Source organism: Vombatus ursinus, unplaced genomic scaffold (genome assembly GCF_900497805.2).
Source record: "Vombatus ursinus unplaced genomic scaffold, bare-nosed wombat genome assembly UNPS02014813.1, whole genome shotgun sequence".
Taxonomy (NCBI): Eukaryota; Metazoa; Chordata; class Mammalia; order Diprotodontia; family Vombatidae; genus Vombatus; species Vombatus ursinus.
The window spans coordinates 33,772,492-33,799,679 of NW_020954591.1; the positions used below are offsets into that span (position 1 = coordinate 33,772,492).

Here is a 27,188-nt window from a genome sequence, read left to right on the forward strand (position 1 = left end):
CTTATTATCTGGAGCCTCTGGAATGTTCATACACTTGGTTAACTTGGAACAGAAAGCAATGGCCACAGTACCAAGTATCAAATATTCCCAGCAGGTTGTGACCATATACATTACCCCCTTTCATGCACTCTTTAATCCAATCAAAATGGCCTTTTTGCTACTTCTTACAGATAGAATTTCATCTCCCATCTCCTTGTGTTTAGAATATACTCATTCCTAACCCTCATCTCTGAGAATCCCTGGTTTACTTCAAAGCCCAACTGAAATATGACTTCCTATATAAGGGCTTTCTTGATCCTCCCAACTACTAGTGTCTCTATCTTAAAATTAACCCATATTTTTTTTGTATTTATTTATATGTGTACAGGTTGTCTCACTTGAGAGAATATATACTCTCTGGGGACAGGTGACTGCTTCATTTGAAGCTTTGTATCCCAAATGACTAGTACAATGCCCAGCAAAGAGCAGGTGCTTAATAAATGCTTGTTGATTGACTGACTAGATCTTTTCTATTGGTCCAAGAGAAGGTCAGTTTGAATACTAGTAGCCCGGATAAGAGCATCCTTATCCATCTGCTTACAGAATCTCTGTAGAATTCAAGAGTGACCAAAAAAAAAAAAAAAAATTCAAGGGGGAAACTTCAAGTAAGTATACCTGCCACACAGTCTTGTACTCTTTTTTTTTCTAAATAAATTTTTTTCTTATGAATTTATCAAACACATTTAAATATACAAAGAAAAACATAAAGGAGAATATATAACAAACTGTGAACTTGTTTGATAGTTTGTCTTTTAAAAAGTCTGCATTCCGGGGCAGCTAGGTGGCGCAGTGGATACAGCACTGGCCCTGGATTCAGGAGGACCTGAGTTCAAATCCAGCCTCAGACACATAACACTTACTAGCTGTGTGACCCTGGGCAAGTCACTTAACCCCCTTGCCTAGTCAAAATTAAAAAAAAAAAAAAAAAAAAAGGTCTGCATTCCACTTTAAATTTTCTTGATTACTTTTTACCTTTTTTGACTAAGGAACTCCCCATTCATACTTCTGAATTCTGATCTAATAGTTAAAGAATTACAAATGATACTGCCACTAGGCTTACTTGCTCCTAATTGGCTAAAAGAAAATATATTCCCTCTCCCATATCTGTACAAGCTACTGAATGAAAAAAAAAAAAAACACCTTCAGTCATATATAAAAAAAAGGAAATGAAATATAGAAAAGGGGAAATGACTCTAAGGTATCATTTCCTGCAAATTATGATGGAACATAACAGAATTAAGGACTATGTCAAGGAAAAGTATACAATACTTTGTCAATGACTTGAGTTATTTAGAGAATAGAGCTGATCATGACTCCAGAAAATAGCTAATGATGTCAAGATATTTGCTTCTTTCCAGTTTCTAAAGGCATCCCAGAAAAGGTTAGTTTCAGGTAGAAGGAAAACTCTATTCTATATCTAGAGACTGCACCCCCTAGTTCTGGAAAGTCATTTTCCAAATATTGGAGGAAACAGTCTTCTAATAATCTCCCAAAGGAGGCCTAGGTAAATAAGTGTGGATGGCTCCATACAAACCCATCATTATTAACCAAAAATTCCTCAAAGCACATGTTCTTACAGATGATAGTATTAATAATGTGTTTTGTATAGATAAATGGCATTATTTATACAACCAACAGATGGCAACCAAGTAAAAAATATTCTACTTGGTTCTTAAAAGTCTCCAAAACGAAGCTGGGAAAATCCCTATAATTTGGTATCTCAGGAGAAGCTTTAAGTTTCCCAAGACGACGCTGACACCACCAGCTGTGAAGAACAGAAGAAGAATGCTTGACCTTCCAACATTTTCCTACTGTCAGAGGAAATAACATTCCCTTTTCTAAAACCTGTGACTCATGTTCAGAGAAGTTTCTCAGAAAACAGTTCCCAACACGCCAAGCAGGACCCCAAGCACTCACCATGACTTCAGTATTACGCAGTACATTCTGATAGCCAGCTGGATGAAGTACAATTCCACTAGGATTGGTATAGACTCCATGGATGTGTAAGACACTCAGCTTTCTCTTCTCCTGAGCCCATTCCAGGACCTGTACAACATAAATAGAGCTCAGTAGGGATAGTGAAGGCCAGCATTTGTTCAGAGATCATAACTGGGCAAGAGGTTGTTTTTTAAGGCTTGGCTTCCAGATATTTGCATCTTTCCAGTTTCTAAAGGCAGCAATTTGGCCAAAAGTTTCTATTTTATATCTCCCTGCCTGGCTAAATACCAACAAATCTGGTATATTAGGAATAATAATGGATGTGGAGACAAGAGACCTAGGTTTAAGTCTTGGTTTTGCCACTTACTAAGTGTATGACTGATCAAGTCACTTCACCCCCTTGGGTCTCAGCTTACCAATCTGTAAAATGATAAAATCTGATCAGAATAAGTGTCAAAATGAAATACAAATGGGGATTCATAAGGATACAAATGGATCCCTGTGAGTCACATATTGACGTAGAAAACCACACGTGCATATATGTACATATATGTTAATACACTACCACAATGGAATCAGATAGGAACTACATTTTCATCTCATTTGGGCTGCACTCTGGAGTGTTGTGGGCCACATGTGGCCTGCATGTTTGACATCTCTGGACTAGATAATTTTGAAGGTCACCTACAGATCTAAAAAAAGAATTTATGATTTTAAGTCCAGCCCTAAGTACAAGTAAGTTTTTGAAGGTAACTCCAAATAAGTACTTTTCTACATTGATTAAAAAAACCCCAACTCTGAACTTTTACAGTGCTTTTTCAGGAATACTGCAGATCTCACAAGCAAACAGGAACCATTTATATTTATATCTAAAATGCCTACTTAAGTTAAAAAAAATAAATTGTGTAAGCACAAGATAAAAGAAATGTGGATAGAAAGCAGTTAATGTGAAAAAGACCTAGTGATTGTGGCCAACCAAAAGCTCAAGATGAATTAGCAGCATAATGTGATAGTCAAAAGAGCTATCTCGCGCTTAGAATGTGGGTCGGGATGAAGGTAGTGATTATAGTCACTTGCTCTGTCCTGATTGGACCATAAGAGGTACAGAGGGTCCAAATCTGGGCGCCACATCTTAGCAGGGACATAGAAAGACAGAACATGTCTAGAAGAGGGTTACCATGGTGGTAGTGTTTGGGGGAAGTGGGTGGTTACATAAAATGTCACATAAATATCAGCTGAAAGAACTGTGCATATTTATTTAATCTGGACAAGAGAAGGTTAAAGGAGACAAGAAGACTCTTCAAATATTTCAGGGACTATCATACGGAAAAAGGATTAGACTTGTTATACCTGGGTCAAGAGGGCAGACCTAAGGATCAATATATGGAATTTATAGGAAGATAAATTTCAGCTCAATATAAGAAAAAACTTTTGAACAATTGAAGTCATCCAAAAATGGAACGGGAGGACTGGTATTAAAGTAGTAGGACAGTGAGTCAGAGAACCTGGATCCAAATCCCAGTCCTGCCATTTACTGTACAGTGATTTGGGGTAAGTTACTCAACCTTTGGGGCTAAGTTTCTTCATCGGTAAAATAAAAGGGTCGGACTAGACGATTTTCTAAGTCCCTGCCCTCTCTACATCTATGGTTCTATGGCTCCAGGATTCTTTTCTTCCAGAGACCCCCCCCAAAAAATCTCAAACCCATGAACTTTCTCCTCATGTCTGCCTTTGTAGAATCTTTATCTTCCTTCAAAGGTCACCAAAGATATACTTCCCCCATGAAGTCTTCCCTAATCCTCACCATTGCCTCCTCCATTTTTACAGTTCTCTCTCTCCAACGATTTATTATCACTGGGACCACTATATTTTTGTCTTTGCAATCAGAGCCTTGCACATACAAGTAGATGCTTGTAATGGACCATAATATTCAGAGGTCTCACATGAAATAGAAAATCTTTTTAGACAACAATTGTCCCGCATTTGAGGATCTCTGGTACCATCATCTCTCCAAAATGGCTTTTTCTTTTTTAAAAACTCACTTATTACGTCAGTAAACTACAAAAATGATGTTACACCTATAGCTACAGCTATAGCATATAATCAGCAAAAGCCACTGTCAATTTGTGTGTTTTGTTTCTAGCTTTAGTAAAAGTCCCTCAGTGATTATATCAATAGTCTGTTGGGGGGGGGAAGGAGGTAAGCAATAATGATGCCCCCCAAAAGAGTGCCATTGTAACATTTTTTCAAATGCAGAGAAGAGAAAAAAAACTTCATAAAGAAGCACGGACAAGCAGGGCAGTTTTGAAAATAACATGTAGAATTATATACTTTTTTTTTTTTTTTTGCTTTTTGGTGAGGCGATTGGGGTACTTTTTTTTTTAAAGGAAGTGGTATGAAATGGAGATTCACAGTTTCATATGGAATCATCTTTCTGTGTGCTACAACGCACATGAAAAAAATTTTTTTATTATGTAAAACTGATAAAGGAAAAAGTGTAGAAGGAGAAGAGCGCTGAGCCCGAGGGAGCTGCTTACATTTGGTAGGTAGTGTGGTGACAAACCAGTGAAGGAGATGAAGAAGGAAAGATGAGAAGATGGGAAGAGAGAGCATAATGAAAAAGGGGTGGCCAAAAGTATTTAATGCTGCAGGAGGTAAAAGAAGGGTGAGGACTTAGAAAAGGCCACCAGATTTGACAAGATAGCACTGGACTTCTTAGCGAATGCAACAACAGCAGAATGACAGGTATAAAAATTAAACTGCTAGAGGTGAAAAGTAAGTGGGTGGTGAGGAAATAGAAAGAGAAGACTAAGTTATTCTTTCTTTAAGTTTAGCAGTGAAGGGAAAGAGAGATACAAGATTATAACCTGAGGTACATGTAGCTGGGTCAAAGGAAGGGTGGCTTTTGGGGTTTGTTTTATTGTTTACTTATGTTTGAAGGTATACACAGAAAAAGGGAATGACTGATGGAGCAAGGTCATGGAAAAGACTTTGTAATTCCCTAATTTGGACATATTAGTATAACTGCTAAATTGGATTTGTATCCCTATCACTTAGCAAAATATAGGACACATAATAAGCATTTAATAAGTGCTCACTGACTGACTAAGGTTCCTTAGCAAAGCAAAATGAGGAAGCAAAGTCACAGAATCATGCAGTGGAATAAATGGAGTCTCAGAAACTCATTCAGTCAGCTTTCTGAATTCAGAGAAATCTTCATGGTACACTCTTATTTTCAAAACTTTATAAGAACCATGGTTTCACACCCTCTCTTAGTAGTTAAATTCTAGTGGCTAATTTAGGTGTAGTCCTGCCAAAGGGTAGGAGACTATATTTAGAGACCTTTTTGGGTATTACCCAGAATATTACCATGAATTTCTACCATATGATTCATGTGATAAGGCAAAGGCTGGATGACCACTTGTTGGATATGTTATAGAAAGCATTCCTGTCTAAGTATGTGTTGAGACTACCTGGACCTCAAGGTCCCTTCCAACTTTAAGATTCTATGATGTCACCCTTTTAGTTGTATCTTTCTACTTATGCATATTTACACAAATTTACATATTTATACATATTTCTCTTTGACCAACTGCTATTCAATTTCTTTAATATTTCAAAGATGCAAGTACATCTTGTCAGTATGAACATCCCCTCCACTGATGGGGTAGGCAACTATTCAGTAGATTATGTTTGTGAGTTATTGTGATAGAAAAATTCATCACCCTTAGTGATGGTTGCTCCACTTCAAGAGTTGGATAGGCTGAAGCCCAACACATAAGGCCCTGCTGGACCAGAACTCAAAGCCTTTTTTACTTAGTAGGACCTATCAGAGCTTGTACTCCATTGATATAGCCTTTGAAAAGCCAGGGTTCCAAGTTGGTCACAATGAGGTACGACATCTCTGCAGAGGGTTAATTTATTGTAAATATTAAATAATCTGTCTTGAAGCATAATGAGGCAATTTTCATATATTTCTTTGTACCCCCAGCTCCTAGCACAGTACCCTACACAGACAGACACTTGATAAATATTTTTTGGAGTTAAATCCTTGGAACTGTTTCTAATTCAGTATCATACTTACCTAATATTTAAATACTAAATGATAAAAACTCCACTATAAATCAAAAAGATTTATTCTAATATTCAGATAATGTAGAATGAAATGTCCAGATGTTATCTCTTCATCTCTGCAGAAGCACCAATGTGGCATACATTATTAAGAAAATGAGGGTATTTGTCAATTATCAAGAAGAAACAATCCTTTGCCCTAAAGAGTAGTACTTTACTATTTTTTTATTCTTTACCTTTTTCTCATCAGTAAGGTCAAGGGACTCAAGCTGTTTTCCTTGGTCTGCAGCATATAGTTCTAGGAGATTATCAAAGTTTGTGGTTAATACCAAGGCTCCATTCTCCATCAGGTGGAGGACTGACTGAAGCAATTGTTTTCCTGAATCTTCCATTTTTGACTCCAAGTCATCAAATACTTCATATAAACAGTCCTTGAAAAAAGTAGAACGGACATGGCTGGTACGCTGCAGAAGGATTTAAAAAAAAAATGGATAATAACAGATCAAGTCTATATTGGCAAGTCATCTGTTACCATTGTAATATTTCTTTAAAGAAGACTTGTTATTTACACATAAGACTTTTCACTTTAAATCTCTAAATGACCAAAGAATTTCAGAGTTGGAAAGGTCTTGAGAGAGTATCTAGTCTGAGCCATACCCGAAAAAAGACACACTTTATCACATAGCTGACAAATTCTTAACCAGACTTTGCTCGAAAGATCTACAGTGAACAAGATTCTGCAACTTCTAAAGGTAGCCCATTTCATTTTTTAATAGGTCCAATTGCTAGGAATTTTTTCCTCTTATCAAGCTTGTATTTGCTTCTTTGCAACTTCCAAGCACTGCTTCTAATTCTGTACTCTGGGGTCAAGCAGAAGTCGTCTAATCTCTCTTGTGTGACAGTTCTTCAATATTTGAAGATAACTATTAGCTGTTACCCAAGTCATCTCTTCTAAAGACTAAGCACCTTAGTTCTTTTAATTGTTCCTCATATGACATGAAGTCAAAGTTCTTCATTATTCTAGTTGCCCTTCTGTGAATGCTTTATAGCTTATTAATGTCCTTCCTAAAACGGGGTGCCCAGAGTCCATTTGCTATTCTGACCACCAGAATACACTGTTAACTCATAGTAAGCTTGAAGCTGGGGACCAATGTCCCCAGATCTTTTTGGACAAACTACTATCTAGTTATTTGTCCCCCATCTTGTACTGGTGAAGCTGATTTTTTGAACCCAGGTATAAAAATTTGCATTTAATTCTACTAGATTTCATCTTACTGGATACAATCCAATGTTTTAACCTGTCAAGATAATTTTTGAACCTGGCTGTAATGATCTTCCTCTTCATCTCTGCCTTTTGACATCCCTGTCTTCTTTCAAGACTCAACTCAAATGCCACTTTTGCAGAAGGGCTTCCCCTAGTCACTTGAACCTTTCTCATCTCAGGCTCCTAACCTTCAATGTATATACATATGAGCTTACATATTTCTTCTTCACTAGCTTGTAGTGCATTTTCTTTATCAATTTGGCATGATTTGAAAATGTGATAAGCATGATGTCTATCTCTTAATTCAAATCATTGATAAAATATGTTAAACATAAAGCCAAACAAACATTCCTGGGGCCTTTTACTGGAAACCTCTTTTCAAACTAAAATCTAAGTATTAATAATTATTGTTTGGGCCTAACCATTCAACCAAATCTAAATCTACTTCACTGTACTTTTATGTAGCCTACATCTCTCCACCCTTTCTTCAGAAATAGCATGAGAGATATAAAAAAAAATTTTTGTAGTAAACTTTATCTATGGTATTTCTTTGATCTACCAGTTTAGTAACCCTGCCTAAAAAAGAAAAAAAAGTTAGTCTGTTCTTAATGAAGCCATGCTTGTCCTCTGTGATCACTATTTCCTTTTCCAGAGTCACTAATGATCCCTTTAATACTATGGTGCAGAGTTTTGGGACAGCTAGATGGTGCAGCAGATAGAGTGCCTGGCCTGGAGTCAGGAAGACTCAGTCCAAATCTGACGTCAGACACTTACTGGCTGTGTGACCCTAGGTGAGTCACTTAACCCTATTTGCCTCAGTTTCCTCTTCTATAAAATGAGCTGGAGAAGGAAATGGCAAACCACTCTAATATCTTTGCCAATAAAATCCCAAATGGGGCCATGAAGAGTTGGACATGACTGAAAACAACTGAACAATAACAAAGCATTTTGTTTGTAGACTTCACTCTTCTCCTTTTTGAAAAAACTGGCAGACAATTATTTGTCCTTTTTCAATTCTGCTGTACCTTTCCCATTTGTCATCATCTTCCAAATATCACAAATGGTGGTTCGGTAATTATGTCTGCCACATATTTTAATGCCCATGGATGTAGTTCAGCTTGGCCTTAGTACTTGAATCATCAAGGACAGCTAGATCTTCTTTCACTAGTTCTTTACTTATTCTGGGTATAAACTCCCCATTAGTTATATTTGTTCTGTACTTTTCTAGTCCAGAGATAATTCTCCTTGGCAGAGAAAATAAGCAAAATAAAATTTGAACAGTTTTTCCTTCTTTTAGGTCAGTTATTATAATCCTACCATACCAACAGTAGCCCTACTTCTTCTTTGGTCATTTTCTTATCCCCAATTAAAAACTCCTAAGCTTTAATAACAACAACAACAACAACAACAACAACAACAACAATAATAACTAATGTTATACAGTATTTGCAAAGTACTTTACATATTATCTCATTTGGTCCTCAAATAATCTGGTGATGTAGGTGCTATAATTATCCCTATTCTGCAAACGAAGACCTCAGCAATCACATCAAGAGGCCCTGGGGCAGCTAGATAGTTCATGGATAGAGTGCCAGGTCTGGAGCCAGGAAGACTTGAGTTCAAATGTGACCTCAGACACTTACTAGCTGTGTGACCCTGGGCAAGTCACTTAACCCCACTGCCTAGACACAAATAAATAAATAAATAACAAATCTCTTGTGTATGTTTGCTTCTCTCCACTTACATGGAGCCTGAATTCAGGCCCTCATCTCTCACCTGGACTATTCTCATCTAACTGGTTTCCCTGTCTCAAATCTTTACCCACTCCAGACCACCCTTCCCTCAGCTGCACTGCCAAAAGTAAAGAGACCTAAAAAGTAGGTCTGACAATGTCATCCCCCGCCCCTCCCCTGCTCTAGCTACATAGGTTCCCCATGACCTCTAAGATCAAATACAAAGTCGTCCAGCACTTAAGGCTCTTCACACAATTGGCTCCTCCTACTCCCACACTCCATGCATGGTACAGTGAAATTCACCTACTTGACTGTTCCTTGCCAAAGACACTTCATATCCCTGGTCTCCATGCCTTTGTCCTGGCTGTCTCCCATGCCTGTAATGATCTTCCTCTTCATCTCTGCCTCTTGATATCCCTGTCTTCTTTCAAGACTCAACTCAAATGCCACTTCTGCAGAAGGGCTTCCCCTAGTCACTTGAACCTTTCTCATCTCAGGCTCCTAACCTTCAATGTATATACATATGAGCTTACATATTCCTTTTTCGCTAGCTTGTAAACTCCTTTAGGGCAGGGATTATTTTTGCCTTTCTGTGTATCTCTAATGTTAAGCACTGTGCCTGGTACATACTAAGTGCTGAATTAATGTCTCATTGACTGATTTCCAACTACCTAAAATATATTCAGATACTGAAATCCTTTTTTTAAAAAGCCTTCTCCTGACTTACCCCATTCCAGTACTGTACAGTATCTTCCTGCCTCTTCTTGAAAAAACTGTTTACATCTGAAGTCATTGTCTCCTCACTACCTACTGTCTCCTTAACCCCTTTCAATTATGCTTCAATTCCCAACATTCAAATGAAACTGTTCTCTCAGAGGCTGCCAATGACTGCAACTGCCAAATTTAATGGTTTACCCCTTGCCCAGCTATTCTTATACTCCTGGACCTCTCTCAAGCATCTGACACCGATATTCACTCCTCCCTTGACTTAAGACACCACATTCTCTCGGATATTCTATCTATCTGTTTCTTCTGCTGCTTTGTTATAGTCTTTTCTAACTTTTATGTGGTCAGTTTTGTCCTTGGTTCTTTTCTCCCTACTCTCCCTTGGTACATTTCTTCACCACCATTGCTTCAACCATTTTGGTGGTGTTCAGTTGTTTCAGTCATTTTTGACTCTTCATGTCCCCATTTGGGATTTTCTTGGCAAAGACACTGGAGTGGCTTGCCATTTCCTTCTCTAGCTCATTTTTTTTTTTTTTTTACAGATGAAGAAACTGAGGCAGACAGGATTAAGTGATTTGCCCAAGGTCACAGTTAATAAGTGTTTGAGGCTGGATTTGAACTCAGGTCTTCCTGACTCCAGGTACTCACAGTATCCACTGTGCCACGTATATATACAGATGACTCCCATAGTTACATCAGCTTTCTCCAGAACCACAACTCCAAATGTTTAAAGGACATCTGTCTCAACAGCATCTCGTGGAATCAGAATTAGAAGAAGCCTCAGAGGCCACCTAATACTTATCTGTACCTCAGCAGGAGGCCCACCTACAACATATTAGACAGGTCATATAGACTATAGGTCATCCAGCCTTTGTCTGAAGACCTATAGTAAGGAGGGGACCCACGATCTGTAGAGGCAAGTCATTCTACTTTTGAAGAGCCTTGTTATGAAGTTTTTTCTTTACATCAAATCAAAATCTTTGCAAGTAGGTCCCCCAAACTGACAATGTCCAAAACTAAGTTGGTCCTTTTTACTTTGCTATCTTTGTCAGCAGTAATGCCAGTCACTCAGTCTCCCCAATTTGAAACACTGGTTTTACCCCTTTGATAATTCCTTTTCCCTCACTTCTTAGATTCAATCAGTTACCAAGGCCTTTTTTTTTTTTTGGGGTGTGTGTGTGTGTGTGTGTGTGTGTGTGTAGGAACTCCTGCAACCAGTGAGGAACTTCTACAAGTGCAAACTAGCACTTGCTTTGCAGCTTGCAGTCTCAGACAGGTGCCTAGGATACTGAGGTTAAATAACTTGCCCAGGGTCATCGAGCCAGTATGTCTCAGAGGCAGGATGTGAATCTAGTTCTTCCTGACTCAGACGCCACCTTGTCATAACAAGGCCTCCCTACCTTTCCAGTCTTCTTACACTTCTCATCCTGTCACGTTCTCTTCAATTCAGCGACACTGGCCTTCCTGCTGTTCCTTAAATAAGATCATCCCCATCTTCTAATTCTGGGCATTTTCACTAGCTGTCATCTATCCGTGGAATGCTTTTCCTTCTTATCTCTACCTCCTGGCTTCTCTGCCTTCCTTTAAGTCCTAACTAAAACCCCACTTTCTACAGGAAGCCTTTCCCAATCTCTCTTAATTTTAGTGCTTCCCTTCTGGTCACTATTTCTGATTTATTCTGTATATAGCTTGTCTGTACATAGTTATCTGAATGTTGTCTCCCCCATTAGACTGTACTCCTTGAGAGCAGGAAGATCTTTCTTTGCAACCCCAGTGCTTAGTATACTACCTGGGACGTAGTAGGTGCTAGATTTGGAGAGTGTTAGAGTCACACCAGTCAAATTTAAAGCCTAGCTCTACCACACATGACTTGTGTGACTTTTGGCAAATTAGATAATCTTTATGGGCCTCAGTTTCCTCATATGTAAAAGAGATGACTGGACTAGATGACATCTAAGGTCTTTCTGGCTTTAAATACAAAATCCTGTTTTATACAGATCTGGCCATTTCACTGCTCTGCTCAAAACCCTTCAATGAGGTCTTATAAAGTTTTAATCTCCCCTCCCTCCCAATCTGATACAACATTAGTATTCAAGACCTTCCACTATCTGGTATCATTATAGTTCTTCAGTCTTCCAAGGTAACGGGTTTCCCTTCCTTGCACATTGTTAAGTAAAGGATAGATAACCAAATGATGGGTATGTAAGAATGGGGATTCTTTCCATTTACGGGTTGAACTAGATACCTGCTCAGGTTCCTTCTAACTCTCAAATTCTGTGATTCAGTACTATTCCCTTCCACATAATTTAGATTCTGGCCATGCCATACTACTCACCATCTCCCAATATACTTCTTGCACTTTCCTGCTTCCCTGTCTTTGCTCATTTTGTTCCTGATGCCTACAGCAGCTCCCCAACCCCTGTCCACTCACTCTCCCAACTTAATTCCTACTCATCTTTTACAAACCAACTCAAATGCCACTTTTTTCCACCTCTGATCTCCTCAGTCAAAAATTATACCTTCCCTTACTTAGATTACACAAAGTATTTTTTGTACTTGCATTATATTAACTAGAGCATCTAGACTCTAAGGTCTATAAAAACCATATCTTATCTAAATTTTGTATCTTAGTTAGTGCTTAGAATAGTGTATAGCACAATCTGCACCTGATAAGTGTGAATTGGATTTGTTGCTATTTGACAAATATCTATTAAGCACTAGAACTGTATCAGATAGAGTCTATGAGAAATATAATGATGAAAATGAGAGTTCCTCACTCAAGAAACTTACAATTTTGTAAATGTGCAACAATATTTAAACTCATGCTTTAAGAAAGGATTTTGAAACACTAAAGTTAAGCTAAAATTTATGTAAATTTTTGGTAAATAAAACATTTGACCACCAGCCTATAATTTACATAATAATACCATTAATCCTTAGTTCTAAATACTTAAGGTTTCCCTAAATCTTAAAATAATGTTGATTAAAATAATAACTTTATCAAAGTCATCTGAAATAAACATGTGATAACATATTTCTCTGCTTAATCCTGGTTATTAGTGAACATTATGTTTTGAAAAGTTAATTTCATATCATAGTACTTTGTAGCTATCAGGTACTAATAATCTATTCCCCCCCCCAATTCTAATTCTTTCAGTACACATTTAATCAACCCTCACTCAACTATAAGCCCCTTAAGGGCAGAAATTGTGTCTTATCTTTCAATCTCCCTCAGTGCCTTGCACAGTTGGAATAACTTAATATTTGCTGAATGGAGATGGCAAGAGAAATGGAAATGTCAGAATGTGTGTGGGGGATGATGCCCTAAAACAAATGAGTCATTTGTACCTTCCATTCCAGTAGCATTCTATTTAATATGTCAGGATCAAGAAATATTTCCTAATGGCCTCAAAATTTCCTGCTTAAACTTCATGTCTCTGAACTAGGTAGATGATTGATATTTAGCTTCTTTAGCCTTTCCTCAGAAAAGTTTCCAGATCTCTTCTCCATATTTTCTTGATGCTGAATTTCTCAGAAATAGATCAGCTGCCATGGTGTTACCTCAGCAGATTCAAAGGGAAATTTTTATTTGTCTAATCACTCTTTTCAAAATTAAAAAACAAAAAATCATTATTCTCTATGAAAAGGAAAAGTGATCTATAGATAAGCTATGGCAAAGAGATGAAATACTGTCAAAGGTCACATGTTCAGCTGGTGGCACGCAGCTATGAAATGAATTGGATTTTCTTATTTACTATCCCACTTTACCATCAGATCTTACCATAGGGTCAAGGCTTCTTCCCAGGGCTAAGTGAAGCTCCAGTTAATATATTCTTCCACGGCTGGTTATGTGTATCAATTATTAAACTCTTATTCATTACATATAGTAACAAAATATAGGTATTTTTGAGACTCAAAAGCTATACACACGATAGCTAAGAGGAAACAATGTCTATTCATACTCTCTAATCAGAAGGAACAATCTCAACAGCAGCAGGCAAAGTATTTAGAATGGCTATCTAACTTTATCAGACACCCACATGCATGACACTAAAAACGCACATAGGCAGTTAGGTGGCGCAGTGGATAGAGTACTGGCCCTGGATTCAGAAGGACCTGAGTTCAAATCCAGCCTCAGACAAGTAACACTAGCTGTGTGACCCTGGGCAAGTCACTTAGTACCTCACTGCCTAGCCAAAAACAGAACAAAACAAAAGAAAACAAAAACAAACAAACAAAAAACCACACATAATATTTTTGTTCTAAAACAAACATTTCCTTGTTGAGTTTTATAGTCACAGTCTATTTGGACTCATCATACACAGACACTGCTTATTCATTTTGTGCTATCTAATTTTATTACCCTGCTAAAAGGTGACAGTACCCTGGGGCTAATCAGGTAGGACACCCGGCTGTGGAATACCTGTTCTTGCTTCTAAGAAACAGAGGGTAAAGGCTAAAAACTGGAAATGAATGCTCTGATTCACCCATTCACAACTAATTACTATTTAGTCCAAATTTCCTTAAGCTGTGATTTCTGTGAGTATGAATACATAAGGAAAGGAAAGTGGCCTTTTTTTTGTAAGCTGGAATGATACTGATTTCTTCAGTATCAAACAAATGTTTTTCTCTCCTAAAGCTGGTGACACTGGAACTGATTTAATTTCCAATGGCCTTTATATGAGGGGATTTAGGAATACAAACACAGATGTTTAAATGGTCAAAGAAACGGAAATACCAAACTCCCACACAACTTTTTTTTTTAAACATTTCCTCATTTATTTACTATGTCACACAAAACCCAATTTTACATTTCCTGTAAGCTTGTATTCTACCACCTATATTCTTCTGGTTACTGTTAACAAAAAACTCTGAGATTTTCTTAAAAATTCTTTTTCTCTAGGCTAAAGATTTACATAAGCTTTATATGAAGTCAGTCTACAAGTCCTGATTCACTCAGTGCAAGGGGATACTGGTTTTATTTGGATGTATTTTCTTAGAAAAGTGGACTGCATACACTGATAGTGACTTTAAAAAATAAGCTTCTCTCTTTACTCTCAAGCAGAACAAACTCCAAATGCCCATCCAGTTATAGTTTAATGTTGCCAAAAGGGCAACATTTCAGATGATGACACGAGGGAGAATTTGCTATCTCCCCAAGCAACCTAATCCACCAGAGAGCTATCTGAAAGTAGAACGGACTGCCCTGGTATAGTGGGTTCTCCCTCAAATAGTGGGCCTTCAAGCAAAGGCTAGATGAACACTTATCCAGGATATTATAGAGGGGATTTCTGTTCAGAAACAAATTGGACTAGAGAGATGGCTTGAGGTCTCTTCCAAGAGACCCTTAATTCTTTAATATTCTTTCATACTATTGGAAGTGTCCTAGCTAAGACAATACTGTGGATTCCAACCTAAAACACATCTTTCCTGATCCAACCATCTGCATTCACTAAATTAACAGTATATTGCTCTCCTAAAAGCTTTCACTCACCATACCCAATCAGTTGCCAAATCCAATTGTTTGCAATATCTTTTCTATTGTCCCCTTCTCTTTTCTGATACTGTCACCACCACCGTGCAGGCCCTCATCATCTCACACCTGGAGTACTGCAATACTCTACTAGCTGGTCTTACCGCCTCAAGTCTCTCCATTACAGTCCATCTCAACTGCCAAACTGATCTTTCTAAAATGCAAGTCTGACCACGTTCCCCTCCCCTGGCTGTCTGCCCCCCCCAGTTCAATCAGTTCCAGTAGCTCCCTATGACTTCCAGTATAAAATATAAAATCCTCTGCTTGGCTTATAAAGTCCTTCATTTAAATCAATAAATAATACATTCCATGTCTTTTGCTTTTTCCAGATATTCTCCACTTCCATACAAGTCAGTCCTGATTTTTAGGAAAGCAAGATAAAGGGACTCATTTCTGGAGTTAGTCAACTTAGTACTAGCCAAAACAAAACAAAAAAAGTAAATCAGATTACCTCTAACGTTGCCAGAAGGTGCTCATTAAACAGAAAAAAGCAAAACCAAAAAACAAACACGGTTCTTCCTCACCTATAAAATGGTGAGAATCTCTCACCATGTATTAGGACTTCCTAAAAAGATTTTGGCTTTGGTGAAATAGGTATACAGCTTGTATTAAATGTGTAAAAAAATCAATACAAATTATCACTACTACTATAAAAACCCAAAGCACTCACTGTATTGATATCAGCAGAGTGATCTTTGTATATAAAAGACCACACATTCTCTAGACTAAGCAAACCAAAACGGGGTCAAGATACTATATTAAAGAAGTTCTATATGTAGTAATTTATTGAATAGTCTCAGAATCTCAGAATTAGAAGGGTTCCCAAAAACCACTTAATCCAAAATTATACCTGAGCAAGAATCTCTTCTACAAAAAATAGCCAACCATTCTTTGTCTGAAGACCTCCAGTGAAGGGAATCCACTACCTCCTGAGGCTAAACATCTCTGGTTCCTTCCTTGAGTTTCTTGACCATTTTAGTCATCTTCCTTCAGACAACCTCCAATTTATCATGTCTTTCCTAAAATCTGAGGCCCAGAAATGAACAGATGTGGTCTAAAGAAGGCAGAATACATCAGAACTATCACCTCTCTAATTTTACACTATATTTCTTAATGAAGCCTAAGACTGCATCAGTTAATTTGGCTCGGTTATACTACAAACTCTATTGAACTTAAAATTTACTTAAAACCATCAGTTAATTTTCACATAAACTACCTAATCATGCCTCCTACATATTGCACTTCTAAAGTTGATTCTCTATCACTCAAATGTAACACTTTATATTTACTCCATCTAATTAGATTTGCCTCAACATTTTAGCTTCTTGATATCTTTAAGAATCAAGTGGCTTATAGATGTTTTTAAGTTTTCTCAGTTGCAACTAGATAGCTTTGCTCTTAAGTGACAGTAGGACTAAGAGTTTTGAGAAAAGCAGAATGCCCAAGCATAGAGACACTTACAGGAGACAGTTTCTGGATAAGATCATGGGCAACATGGATGAGGTTCTTGTCTTCATGGAGACACTTCTGAAACTTTTCACTCTCTTCATCTTCAAGGAGATCAAAATCAATGGCAGCATCCAGCAGGGCCTGAATTAATCCCTTCCATGATTTCAGAGCTGGAACTTGAGGTGCAACTGCAGCACTGATGCCTGTTCCAATCACAAGCACAAGTTCCTGGGGTTTCTTGGATTTTAAACTTGGGAGCAGCTTTCTGTAGAAAAAAAGCACATTTGAGAAATTTGTTTTCCTAATGCACTGGCCTGAGAGTGTTACTCCTTTATACAAAAAAACCTTAGGAGTTTTTATCCAAAGTATAAAATACAAATTCTTTAAGAACTTCAGGCCCTCCTCACTCTGGCTCCAATTTACCTATTTTAATTGATATTACACCATTCCCCTCCTTGCCAAACTGGAGTACTACTAGCTGTTCCCCAATTCTATCCTCTACTCTGCTTAACTCTCAGAATGTGTCAGCTGTTCACTCAACACCTTTCATATCTCTGCCTGCTGAAATTCTTGACCTTTAAGACCCAGTTCAGGTAGCACACTCTCCATGAGGTCTTTCTTAACCCCATCCATTACCCTCAAAGTGAAAGTGCTTTTTCCCTCCTCAAATTTTCATAGGAATTCTGTCTGGCTCTCTCTTTCACTCCTATACATGTTGCATGCCTCCATTTGGTTTATGCTCCTTTAGGGTTACAAAGCACTTTACATATTTTATCTTATTTGAGCCTCCGGAAAGTCCCAAGAGGGGAGCACTACAAGTATTATTATCCTCATTTTACAGATAAGGGAATTAAGGTTCAGTGAGATTAAATGATTTGTTTCTGGTCACAGAGCCACTATGTGTCATAGGCTGGCTTGGAATTAGTTTTCTCCAAGTTCATTCTCTCTACCATGCCAAGCTGTCTGAGATATTAAACACTTAACACATTTTTGGTGGACTGAAAAGACCTTGGTTAGATAGAAAAAGTGATCTATTAAAAGTACAACTTTCACATAATCAAGAGATGATAAATGCTAATTTCTAAAATATTTCACTCCAAAGTACATGAGGGACACAGAGCTGAATATCAGGAAAATGCCTGCTAAAAACATAGCAAAGATCCAGCTTTAAGAATTAAAAGTAATCCTGAAGTTGACTCTCTCTCTCTCTCCTTTATGATCATCCATACTTTAGACAAAACAAATAGGAAAGATCTCAAAATTATAGTTCAGTAGGGTAATATAGGTAGAAATGACTTTTAAAAAAAAGTAACACAAAAGAAAAAATTAACTCGAGAAAAAACAATACAAAACCCTGTGACCTAGTTTCTAATTAGACACCAGAGTGATAAAGTCATGGGGATTTTGAATCCATATATGTTATAAGGGTCTTGAAGAAAAAAAAAATTAACCTTAGGATAAAGATAAGAATAAATTTGTCTCCAGTGTGTTTATGGAATCCGGAATGGAGGGTGGGAAGGACTATGAGTTAGTAAGGTTCTCAAAGAACTGAGGACCCACACATCTGATCAGAGAATATGTGCTGCATAACAATACTTTTTTTCCTAGGGAAAAACAGGCAGAATCTGCCCTGAAACATGCAATAAGCCAATTTACTGAACACAAGCATAACAGCTTTTTACCTGGGCAGATCAGGACCCTAGTTATAATATATTTCTTACTCTAGGATCTCAAATATACAAGATTAAAAACTCTCAAAGGCCAACTTGCCACTTAATTTTTGGCAAAGGCACTTTTATTCAAGAGGTCTTCTTTGCCTAAATTATAAGAAATGAACAGAATTAGAACTGAAACAATGATTACCTATATAAGTTATAGAATTATAGATTTTGAGCTAGAAAGGACTTTTAATCCAATCTTTTCTTACAGATGAGAAAATATAGTGAGTTTAAGTATCTTGCCTATGGTCACACACCTAAATAAGTATCAGAAGCAGGATTTTCTGATTTCTAGTCCAGTTCTCTTATCTAGTATCCCACACTGCACAGGGAGAGATGGAAGGATAGTATGATACGGTCTGATAAATGAATTTCAGAGTTAAGGATAATGGAAGTGAATGACATGGTACTGAGATTAAGGGTATTATTACTGCTGTATGTGGTGAAGTTAAGGGACAACCTGGGAGAAGGTGATGAGATGGAAAGGAAAAAGATAGAAGGATGTAAGTCGAATAATTATAAGAAAATTTTGTAGGGGATATGGAGAGATGTGTACTAGTAAAGTAGGTCAGTGGTTGAAATTGAGGATGAGAAATTTTGGAGAAATTAAGGAAAATCTGAAGAACAATATCTAGGCCCATATATAGTATAGAGTATAGATTCTAGATTATAAGAGAACTATGTTCAATGACAATTAAGGAAAAGCAACGAGGATTACTGAACAGAACCTGAAGAGGTAGGTTCGAGAATGATGAGGATGAGGTATTTTGTAAAGACAAGGCAGCTAGAAGGTGCAGTAGATAGAGTGGTGGGCCTAGAGTCAGGAAGACCTGAATTCAAATCTGGCCTCAGACACTTATTAGCTATGTCACCCCAGGCAAGTCACTTAACCCTGTTTGCCTCAGTTTCCACATCTGTAAAATGAGCTAGAGAAACAAACGGCAAACCATTCTAGTAGTATCTTTGCCAAGAAAACCCCAAATGGAGTCACGAAGAGTCTGACAGGATTAAATAACAACAACAGAGAAGGCAGGGTAAACAAGAAAAGGTAAATGGAACAATCAGAGCATTAAGCTAATTAATTGATTGCATGGATTGGTGGGTTTTGTGGTTGCTTGTTGTGAAGTCAGTCTCATTCTACTCTTCATAACTCCACTGGTGGGTGAGGTGGGGCAAACTGCTGACACAGATCAGAGATTAGTATAAGGCCAAAGGGAGGTGGATGTGGCCTTGCAAATTGTTGAGATGAAGGAAAGGGATCTGAGTGGCTATCAAATTATTAAAAAGCGATAAATGGATCTAAATCTTTCAGTTATGTGTTTAGGGTTCAGGGGGTAAATACCTTCAAGCAGATTCAAAAAACAAAATGAAAATGTCAACCATTATGGAGAATAAAGGAACTTGAGCAATTATAAGTGTTGTATTTCTGTTACATGATTGTCATATGTTCCAAATGTAGGCTGATCTTTGTGGAGAAGAAGGTGAAGGGACTGGAAGAATACTTCTCTATTCTGCAAGTTGTGAGTGAGAATAAAGGGTTCCTAAAGGCAACATAAGCAACACTTTGATGGGAAAAAATGGATATGAGATGTAAGAAAGAAGACTTGACCTTTATCAAAATGAAAGAATGGAGAGGATGACACAGAGGAGAAAGGGAATGAAAAAGACAGCTGCATAATTAGAACTTAAAAACAGATTTGAGCCTCTTCCTTCAGAAGAGAGCTGGATCTTCTGAGGAGAAAGAAGTTACTTGTGATATCAACAAAGATATAATAGAGCCACAGAAGCTATCAGGCGAGAGATGATTCAGTAAGGGTCAGAGGAAAAAGAGAAGAGTAGTAGTAGTTGGCGATTCCCGTTTAGGAGTACTGAAGCAGGTATCTGTTAACCTGATAACAACAGAAATGTCTGTTGTTTTCTTGGGGCATATATCCAAGATATAACAGAAAACCTCCCAAAACATTGATCTAAACAGATGACAACTGTTTGCTTTTGGCTGATTCATGTTGTCACAAATGATACTTTCTGAATGAATGTAAAAAGCATTGCCAATGATTATAAAGCTTTTGGAAAGAAATTGAAGACCATAGGGCACAGGTTCCATTCATCACTGTTCCACTGAAGACAAGGGATGCAGAAGAGAAAAATTAAGTTGGAAAGTGAACAGCTGGCTAAAAAGGTAGTATCTAAGAATGGGATTTTAGATCATAGCTTACAATATAGGACTGGCAGTGAGATTCCTGGCCAGAGAAGAAATAAACCATTAATAATACAGGCTGGTAAGAGTGTATTTTCCAAATACAAATCTAGTCAAAAGGACTTTAAACTAAAAAAGACAAGGAGAAAGAAGATTGCTTATATATATTCCCTAAGTTAGATATTATAAAGAATAGTTACAAAGGAAGAATAACAAATAAGAAATCTAGAAGTTCATAGAAAACATGATCCAAGAAGGGAGACAGTAATTAAACTCATTGTCTCAAGTGCCTGTCCACAAATATCTAAAAATTAAGCAACAAACGGGAGGAGCTGAATTACTAATGCAAGGGGGGCAAATTTCACTTCACAGTTATAACTGGTGGGATGTAACTCACAATGAGACTATACCTCTCAATGGTATACCTTATTCAAATGAAATGAGATAGGTCAAAATAGGGATGGGGTAGGTATATTAATAAAGTATACTCATGTGAGGAAATCCAGGAAACAGACCAGGAAGCATAATATAGAAGTTTTATGGTGGTTAAAGGAGGAAGAAACAAAAAATAATTTTGTCACTTCAATGACAAAATTGTCCTATATATTACAGGACACCTGAATAGAAAGAAGAAATAGATGAAGTGATTTGTAAACAGATCACAATTCTGGAACAGAGGTATAACATAGTAGTGATGAGGGATCAATTATATCCAGATTTTCTGCTGTTGCTTTCTCTCTCTGCCAAAAGCAAAACAGCTAACAACTTCTTGACTTGTCTTAGTGGTTATGCTGTCCTTCAGAAGGTGGAGGAAGCAATAAGAGGAAATTCTATTTTGGATCTTATTCTCACCAATAAGGATGCTGGGGTAGAAAGAATGAAAATATTGGGGTGGGGGGAGGGGGTGCAGGAAGAGATCACTTCTAGAGTTTGTGACAGAGGAGAGGAAAGCCAGACATAGTGTGACATGTACTCTATATATTGGGAAAGCTGATTTTAATGAGGTTCGGAGGAAGGAAGGTAGGTTCCCATGGACTAAAATGCCTTAGGGGAAGTCAGCCCAGGAGAGATGGAGGATGCTTGCAAATTAAATTCTGAAGACACAAAGGAAAACAATTCCAATGTGGAAGAAATATGGGATTATTCTAAAGATACTAATGTGAACAAACAGAAAACTCACTAACTTGGATTTTAAAAGAAATATATTAAACTACCAAAAAATTATTTTATAGAGCTAGAAAAAATAACAACGAAACTCTTCTGGAAGAACAAAAGATCAAGAATATCAAGGGAAATAATGAAAAAAAAAATGCAAACGAAGATGGCCTAGCTGTACCAGATCTAAAACTATATTATAAATTGGCAATCACAAAAACTATTTGGTATTGGCAAAGAAATAGAGTGGTGGATCAGTGGAATAGATTAGGTATACAAGAGTAAATGGCCACAGTAATCAAGTATTTGATAAACCCAAAGACTCTAGCTTCTGGGTTAAGAACTCACTGTTTGACAAAAACTGCTGGGAAAACTGGAAAATAGTATGGCAGAAACTAGGGAGAGACCAACGTCTCACACTGTAAACCAAGATAAGGTCAAAATGGGTACGTTATTTAGACATAATGGATGATACCTTAAGAACATTAGGAAAGCAAGGAATAGTTTACCTGTCAGATCTTTGGAGAAGGGAAGAATTTATGACCAAACAAGAGATAGAGAACATTATGAAATGCAAAACGGATAATTTTGATGACATTAAATTAAAAAAGTTTTGTACAAACAAAACCAATGCAACCAAGATTAGAGGGAAAGCGTAAAATGGGAAACAATTTTTACAGCCAATATTTCTGATAAAGGCCTTAGTTTTCAAATATATAGAGAAGTGAGTCAAATTTATAAGAATACAAGTCATTCCCCAACTGATAAATGGTCAAAGGATATGAACAGGCAGTTTTTAGATAAAAAAATTAAAGCTATCTATATTGATATGAAAAAATGCTCTAAATCACTATGATTAGAGAAATGCAAATGAAAACAACTTTGAGGTACCACTTCACACCTATCAGATTGGTTAATATGACAGAAAAGGAAAATGATAAATGTTGGCGAAAATGTGGGAAAGTTGGGACGCTAATGCATTGTTGGTGGAGTTGTGGTACAAGAATGTAATGGAACACTACTGTTCTGTAAGAAATGATAAGCAGGCAGATTTCAGAAAAACCTGAAAAGATTTACATGAACTGATGCTGAGTGAAGTGAGCAGAACCAGGAGAACATTGTACACAGTAACAGCCACATTGTGTGATGACTGACTTTGATAGACTTAGCTCTTCTCAGCAATACAATGATCCAAGACAATTACAAAAGACTTATGATGGAAAATGCTATCCACATTCAGAGAAAGAACTATGGATACTGTGTATATGAATACACATAGAAGCATACTATTTTCACTTTTTTTTGGGTGGCTTTTCCCTTTTGTTCTGTTTCTTCTTTCACAACATAACTAATGTGGAAATACGTTTACATTACTGCAAATGTATAATCTATATCAGATTGCTTGCCATCTTGGGGAGAGGAGATGGGACAGAGGGAGGGAGAAAAAATTTGAAACTCAAAATCTTTATAAAAAATGAATGTTGGGGCAGTTAGGTGGTGCAGTGGATAGAGCACCAGCCCTGAAGTGAGGAGGACCTGGGCTCAAATCTGGCCTCAGACCAAACACTTGACACTTACTAACTGTGTGACCCTGGGCAAGTCACTTAACCCCAACTGCCTTAAAAAAAAATGAATGTTGTTAAAAAAAAAAAAAGAAAGTAATATAAAGAAGATGGAAACAGTGCTTGGTAATGGAGGACAAGTAGCATAAATGCATGGCAGAGCCTAGTAAAAATAGTATCAGGAATGATAAAAATAAGAATAAGTTCAGGCTGGTGAGGGAAGCTAAGGACAGCAAAAAGGTTTTTTGTTTTTTTAAAGCTGGAGGATCAAAGAAGGGATAGGACCTTTGCTTAGGGTGAACAGGATGATGATAATTGACAAAAGAGAGAATCTGTTTTCTCTTCAAAGGAGAATGACCTTTTACAATGGAAATGATAAAACAAAAATGATACTGGAAGGAATTCCTGAAGTGATGAGATCACAGATCTATTTGAGTATTTCTCTTCTAAGATGACTTTTGCACTGTAAATGACAAAACAAAACATTTCTATTAGGGAGTTGATATCTAAAAGTAAGGAGATACCTTACTAGCTACCTTGATGAGTTCAACTCACTTGTCCTAGATGAATTACATCCTCCAATTCTGAAAGAACTGGCAGAGATGATTATTTAAGCCACTGTTGGTGATATATGAAAGATGACAGAAATCAGGAGTGGTATAACTTAATTGGAGAAGGGGAAACATTGGCCCGATTTTCAAAAAAGGGAAGAGAAAAGAATCTGCCAACTAAAAGTCACTCACTGAATTTGACTTCAATTCTTGGAAGGTCATTAAAGATATGGTTGGTAAAAATTTGGAAGGGAAGTGGTAATGATAAAGGGCCATCATGGCTTCATCAAGAATAGGTCATTTCAGACTGACCAACCTCATTTCCTTTTTTGATAGGATTACTAAACTAGTAAATGAGGTGAATGGTATGAATAAAGTTTACCTAAATCTTAATTAAATTAGATTTATAAAATTATGTTGTACTATTCTTGTGGAGAAGATGGAGAGAAATGGATTAGATAATAGTACAATCAGATAGATTCAAACTATGGTAGGAGGTCTGTAGTAGAAAACCACAGGGATCTCCATTTGGCTGTTTAACATTTTACTAATGACTTGAGTAAAGGCATAGAAAGTATGTTCATCAGATTTGCAGATGGCACAAAACTGGGTGGGATAGCTAAGACAGTGGACGACAGAATCAGGATCCAAAAGCATAACAGGCTAGCACTGGGCTGAATCCATTAAGATGAAATTCAGTAGGAATAAATGTAAAGCATTGTTCTTGTGTGCAAAAAATAAGCTCCAGGAGCATAAGGAGGAAGAGGCATAGAAAGATAGAAGTTGTTTCAGAAAATATCTGGAGTTTTGGTGGATAACAGACTCAATGTAAGTTAACAAAGTGAAGTAGCAGCCAAAAAAGCTAATGAATTCTCAGACTTCATTACAAAGGGGATAGGGCTGCCAGGAATTGAGAAATGATAGTTCTACTGTACTCTGACTTTATCAGATTTCATCAAGAGTATCGTGTTTAGTTCCAGGAATCACAATTTAAGGACACTGATAAGCCAGAAGAGTATTTAGAAGAAGTCAACCAGAATGGTGAAGGACAAGTCCATGATATGAAGATCAACTGAAGAATTGGGAATGTTTACTCTGGAGAAAATAAGACCTGGGGAGCTGTCTTCAAGTATTTGAAGGGCTGGCTGTCACGTGACTAGGGATAGACTTGTGCTATCTGGCCCCAGGGTGGCAGAACTAATAGCAATGGATGTAAGTCACAAAGTGGCAAATTTAGGTTTAATGTCAGGAAAACCTAATAATTAGAGCTGTCCAAAATTGGAATGGTTTGCCTCAAGAGGGTTCCCCCTTCTTGGTAGTTTAAGAAAAGGCCCTTCTTGGTAGTTTAAGAAAATGCTGGACAATTACTTGTTGAGAATCTTAAAGTGAGGATTACTCTGATGTATAAGTTGTTTTAGATGGCCACTGAGGTCCCCTCAACACTCAATTCTGTAATTGTCTGAGTTAAGGTTGATGTATTCAGAAGTTAGAGTATTTGAGAGCACATCAACATGCATATTGAAGTCCTTATATAAAGGACAAGGATTAGGGATAGAGAAAGACTATGAGCCAGATTCTTGAGAAAAGAGGGACAATCATCAAAGGTCCTGTAGGTATCTGCCATTAAGGTTTACATAGGATGATATGTTGTGATGAAGTGAACCTCAAAGGAGATGTTGCTGAGTTCTCTTCCAAATTGTAAGAGTTAAAGTATCTGGTGTACTGATAAATTTTTTTTTCTACCTTATAGAAGAAATGCTTACCTCAACCATGAAACTGCAACATTTAATACAATGCTGAGGACACTAATTTTTAGAAAAAATACTGACTGAATAAATTAATAAGGGAGCTTGGCAAAACAAGCTGGAATTCTTTAGAATTTCTCCCAGATTCTAATACATGGGGTGTTCTGAAATGGTCTCACAATGGTCTTGTTTTGGGCATATCATCATCTACTGTTTGGGGAAAAAAACTGAGCTTTCTCTACTGTCCCTGCCTTTATTGACTTTCTCCTCAATGTAGTGAAACATCAAGAAAGAAAGCATATTCCTTTTAGTCTTGAGAAGTATAATGCTGGGGTAAAAATCAACTACTACTGTCACTACCTCCTCTCTCTTTACCTGCTTATGTAAAACATAGTACCCCCCCCCCAAAAAAATGAAAGGCTCAAGTTTTGAGGAATCATCTCTGCTTTGATAGTTTTTGACAACATGAACTGGATGAAAAACTCAAACATGCCAAGTAGATGAAACATGAAGAGGCTGCTCTTCTGCATCAGACAACAATAACCATTACCTTTGTTCTTGAGGTTCTATTCTTTTCCTTACCTGGGTTTTTTGGTGGGGGGTGCTCCATCACTGAAGAATCCAAAAATTTTGTCTATATCAGAGGGCTGGCTCCCTGTAGAAGCCATCCAGTTTCTAAAATAGATTAAACATAGGAACTAAGATATTAAGGATCAGATCAACCCAAAAGCATACCACTGAGAAATCCAGGGATATACCAGATTTCATAAGTTTTACTGTTTTGAAGATTTTAGTGTGTCTACTCACAAACTTTTAGTAGATTAGGTCAGATCTTTTTCTGAACCAAAATTGCTTCAAGTGTTCCAAAATGAAAAAAAAACTCATAAATTACACCACAAATTCATTGAAAGGAATAGACTTCCTTGAAACTACAGAATTTTTGAGTCTCATGATGCCAACCTGTCTATGTTATTTGAAGGCCCAACTAAATTCTGGCAAGTGGCCAGGATCCACAAATGTTCAACATTTTGCCAAGCTTAATACTTTTGGATATAGTAAAAGACCCCAATCAGGCCATCTGTCAACAGTTAAAGAAACCAGTAAGACAGGAATAGAATGGTCAATATAGGCACAATATAAAAATTATAAAAAAAACCCCTAAGACATTACCCAATTGCTAGACAGTTACATGACTACACAAACCCTGGGATAAGGCTCCTTTTAAAAAATAAAAATAAAAAAACAAAGCCCCGCATATTTAGTCAGTTTCATATGCTCTCCCTTCCTCTGCAGCATACTATACAGATGTTGCCAAGTACAGATTGCAGAAACAAATCAGTAATTTACATGATGAGGTAAGCAGGAAAAACAGGTATAAAAATTACCAAAGAAGCAAAATTTAGATATATTAAGATAGTTTAAGCTTGGTTAAAATAACAACAACAACTTAGGTAAGTTGCTAACATGTTAGGGATTGATACCTACACTGTGAGAACAATATTTTAGC

General features: G+C 37.2%; 1 protein-coding gene across 2 annotated transcripts in view; it reads right to left on the reverse strand.

Moving 5' to 3' along the window:
* FAM118B (family with sequence similarity 118 member B) overlaps positions 1-27,188 on the reverse strand; it is a 98,418-nt gene that overhangs the window by 18,529 nt on the left and 52,701 nt on the right. For both annotated transcript variants that reach the window (XM_027835259.1, XM_027835260.1), the window contains 4 exons: positions 26,264-26,356; positions 16,766-17,018; positions 6,285-6,512; positions 1,957-2,085 (listed from right to left, as the gene is read on the reverse strand). In XM_027835259.1, coding sequence (XP_027691060.1) covers positions 1,957-2,085; positions 6,285-6,512; positions 16,766-17,018; positions 26,264-26,349 — 696 coding nt within the window. In that variant the 5' untranslated portion in view covers positions 26,350-26,356. The remainder of the gene's footprint in view (positions 1-1,956; positions 2,086-6,284; positions 6,513-16,765; positions 17,019-26,263; positions 26,357-27,188) is intronic.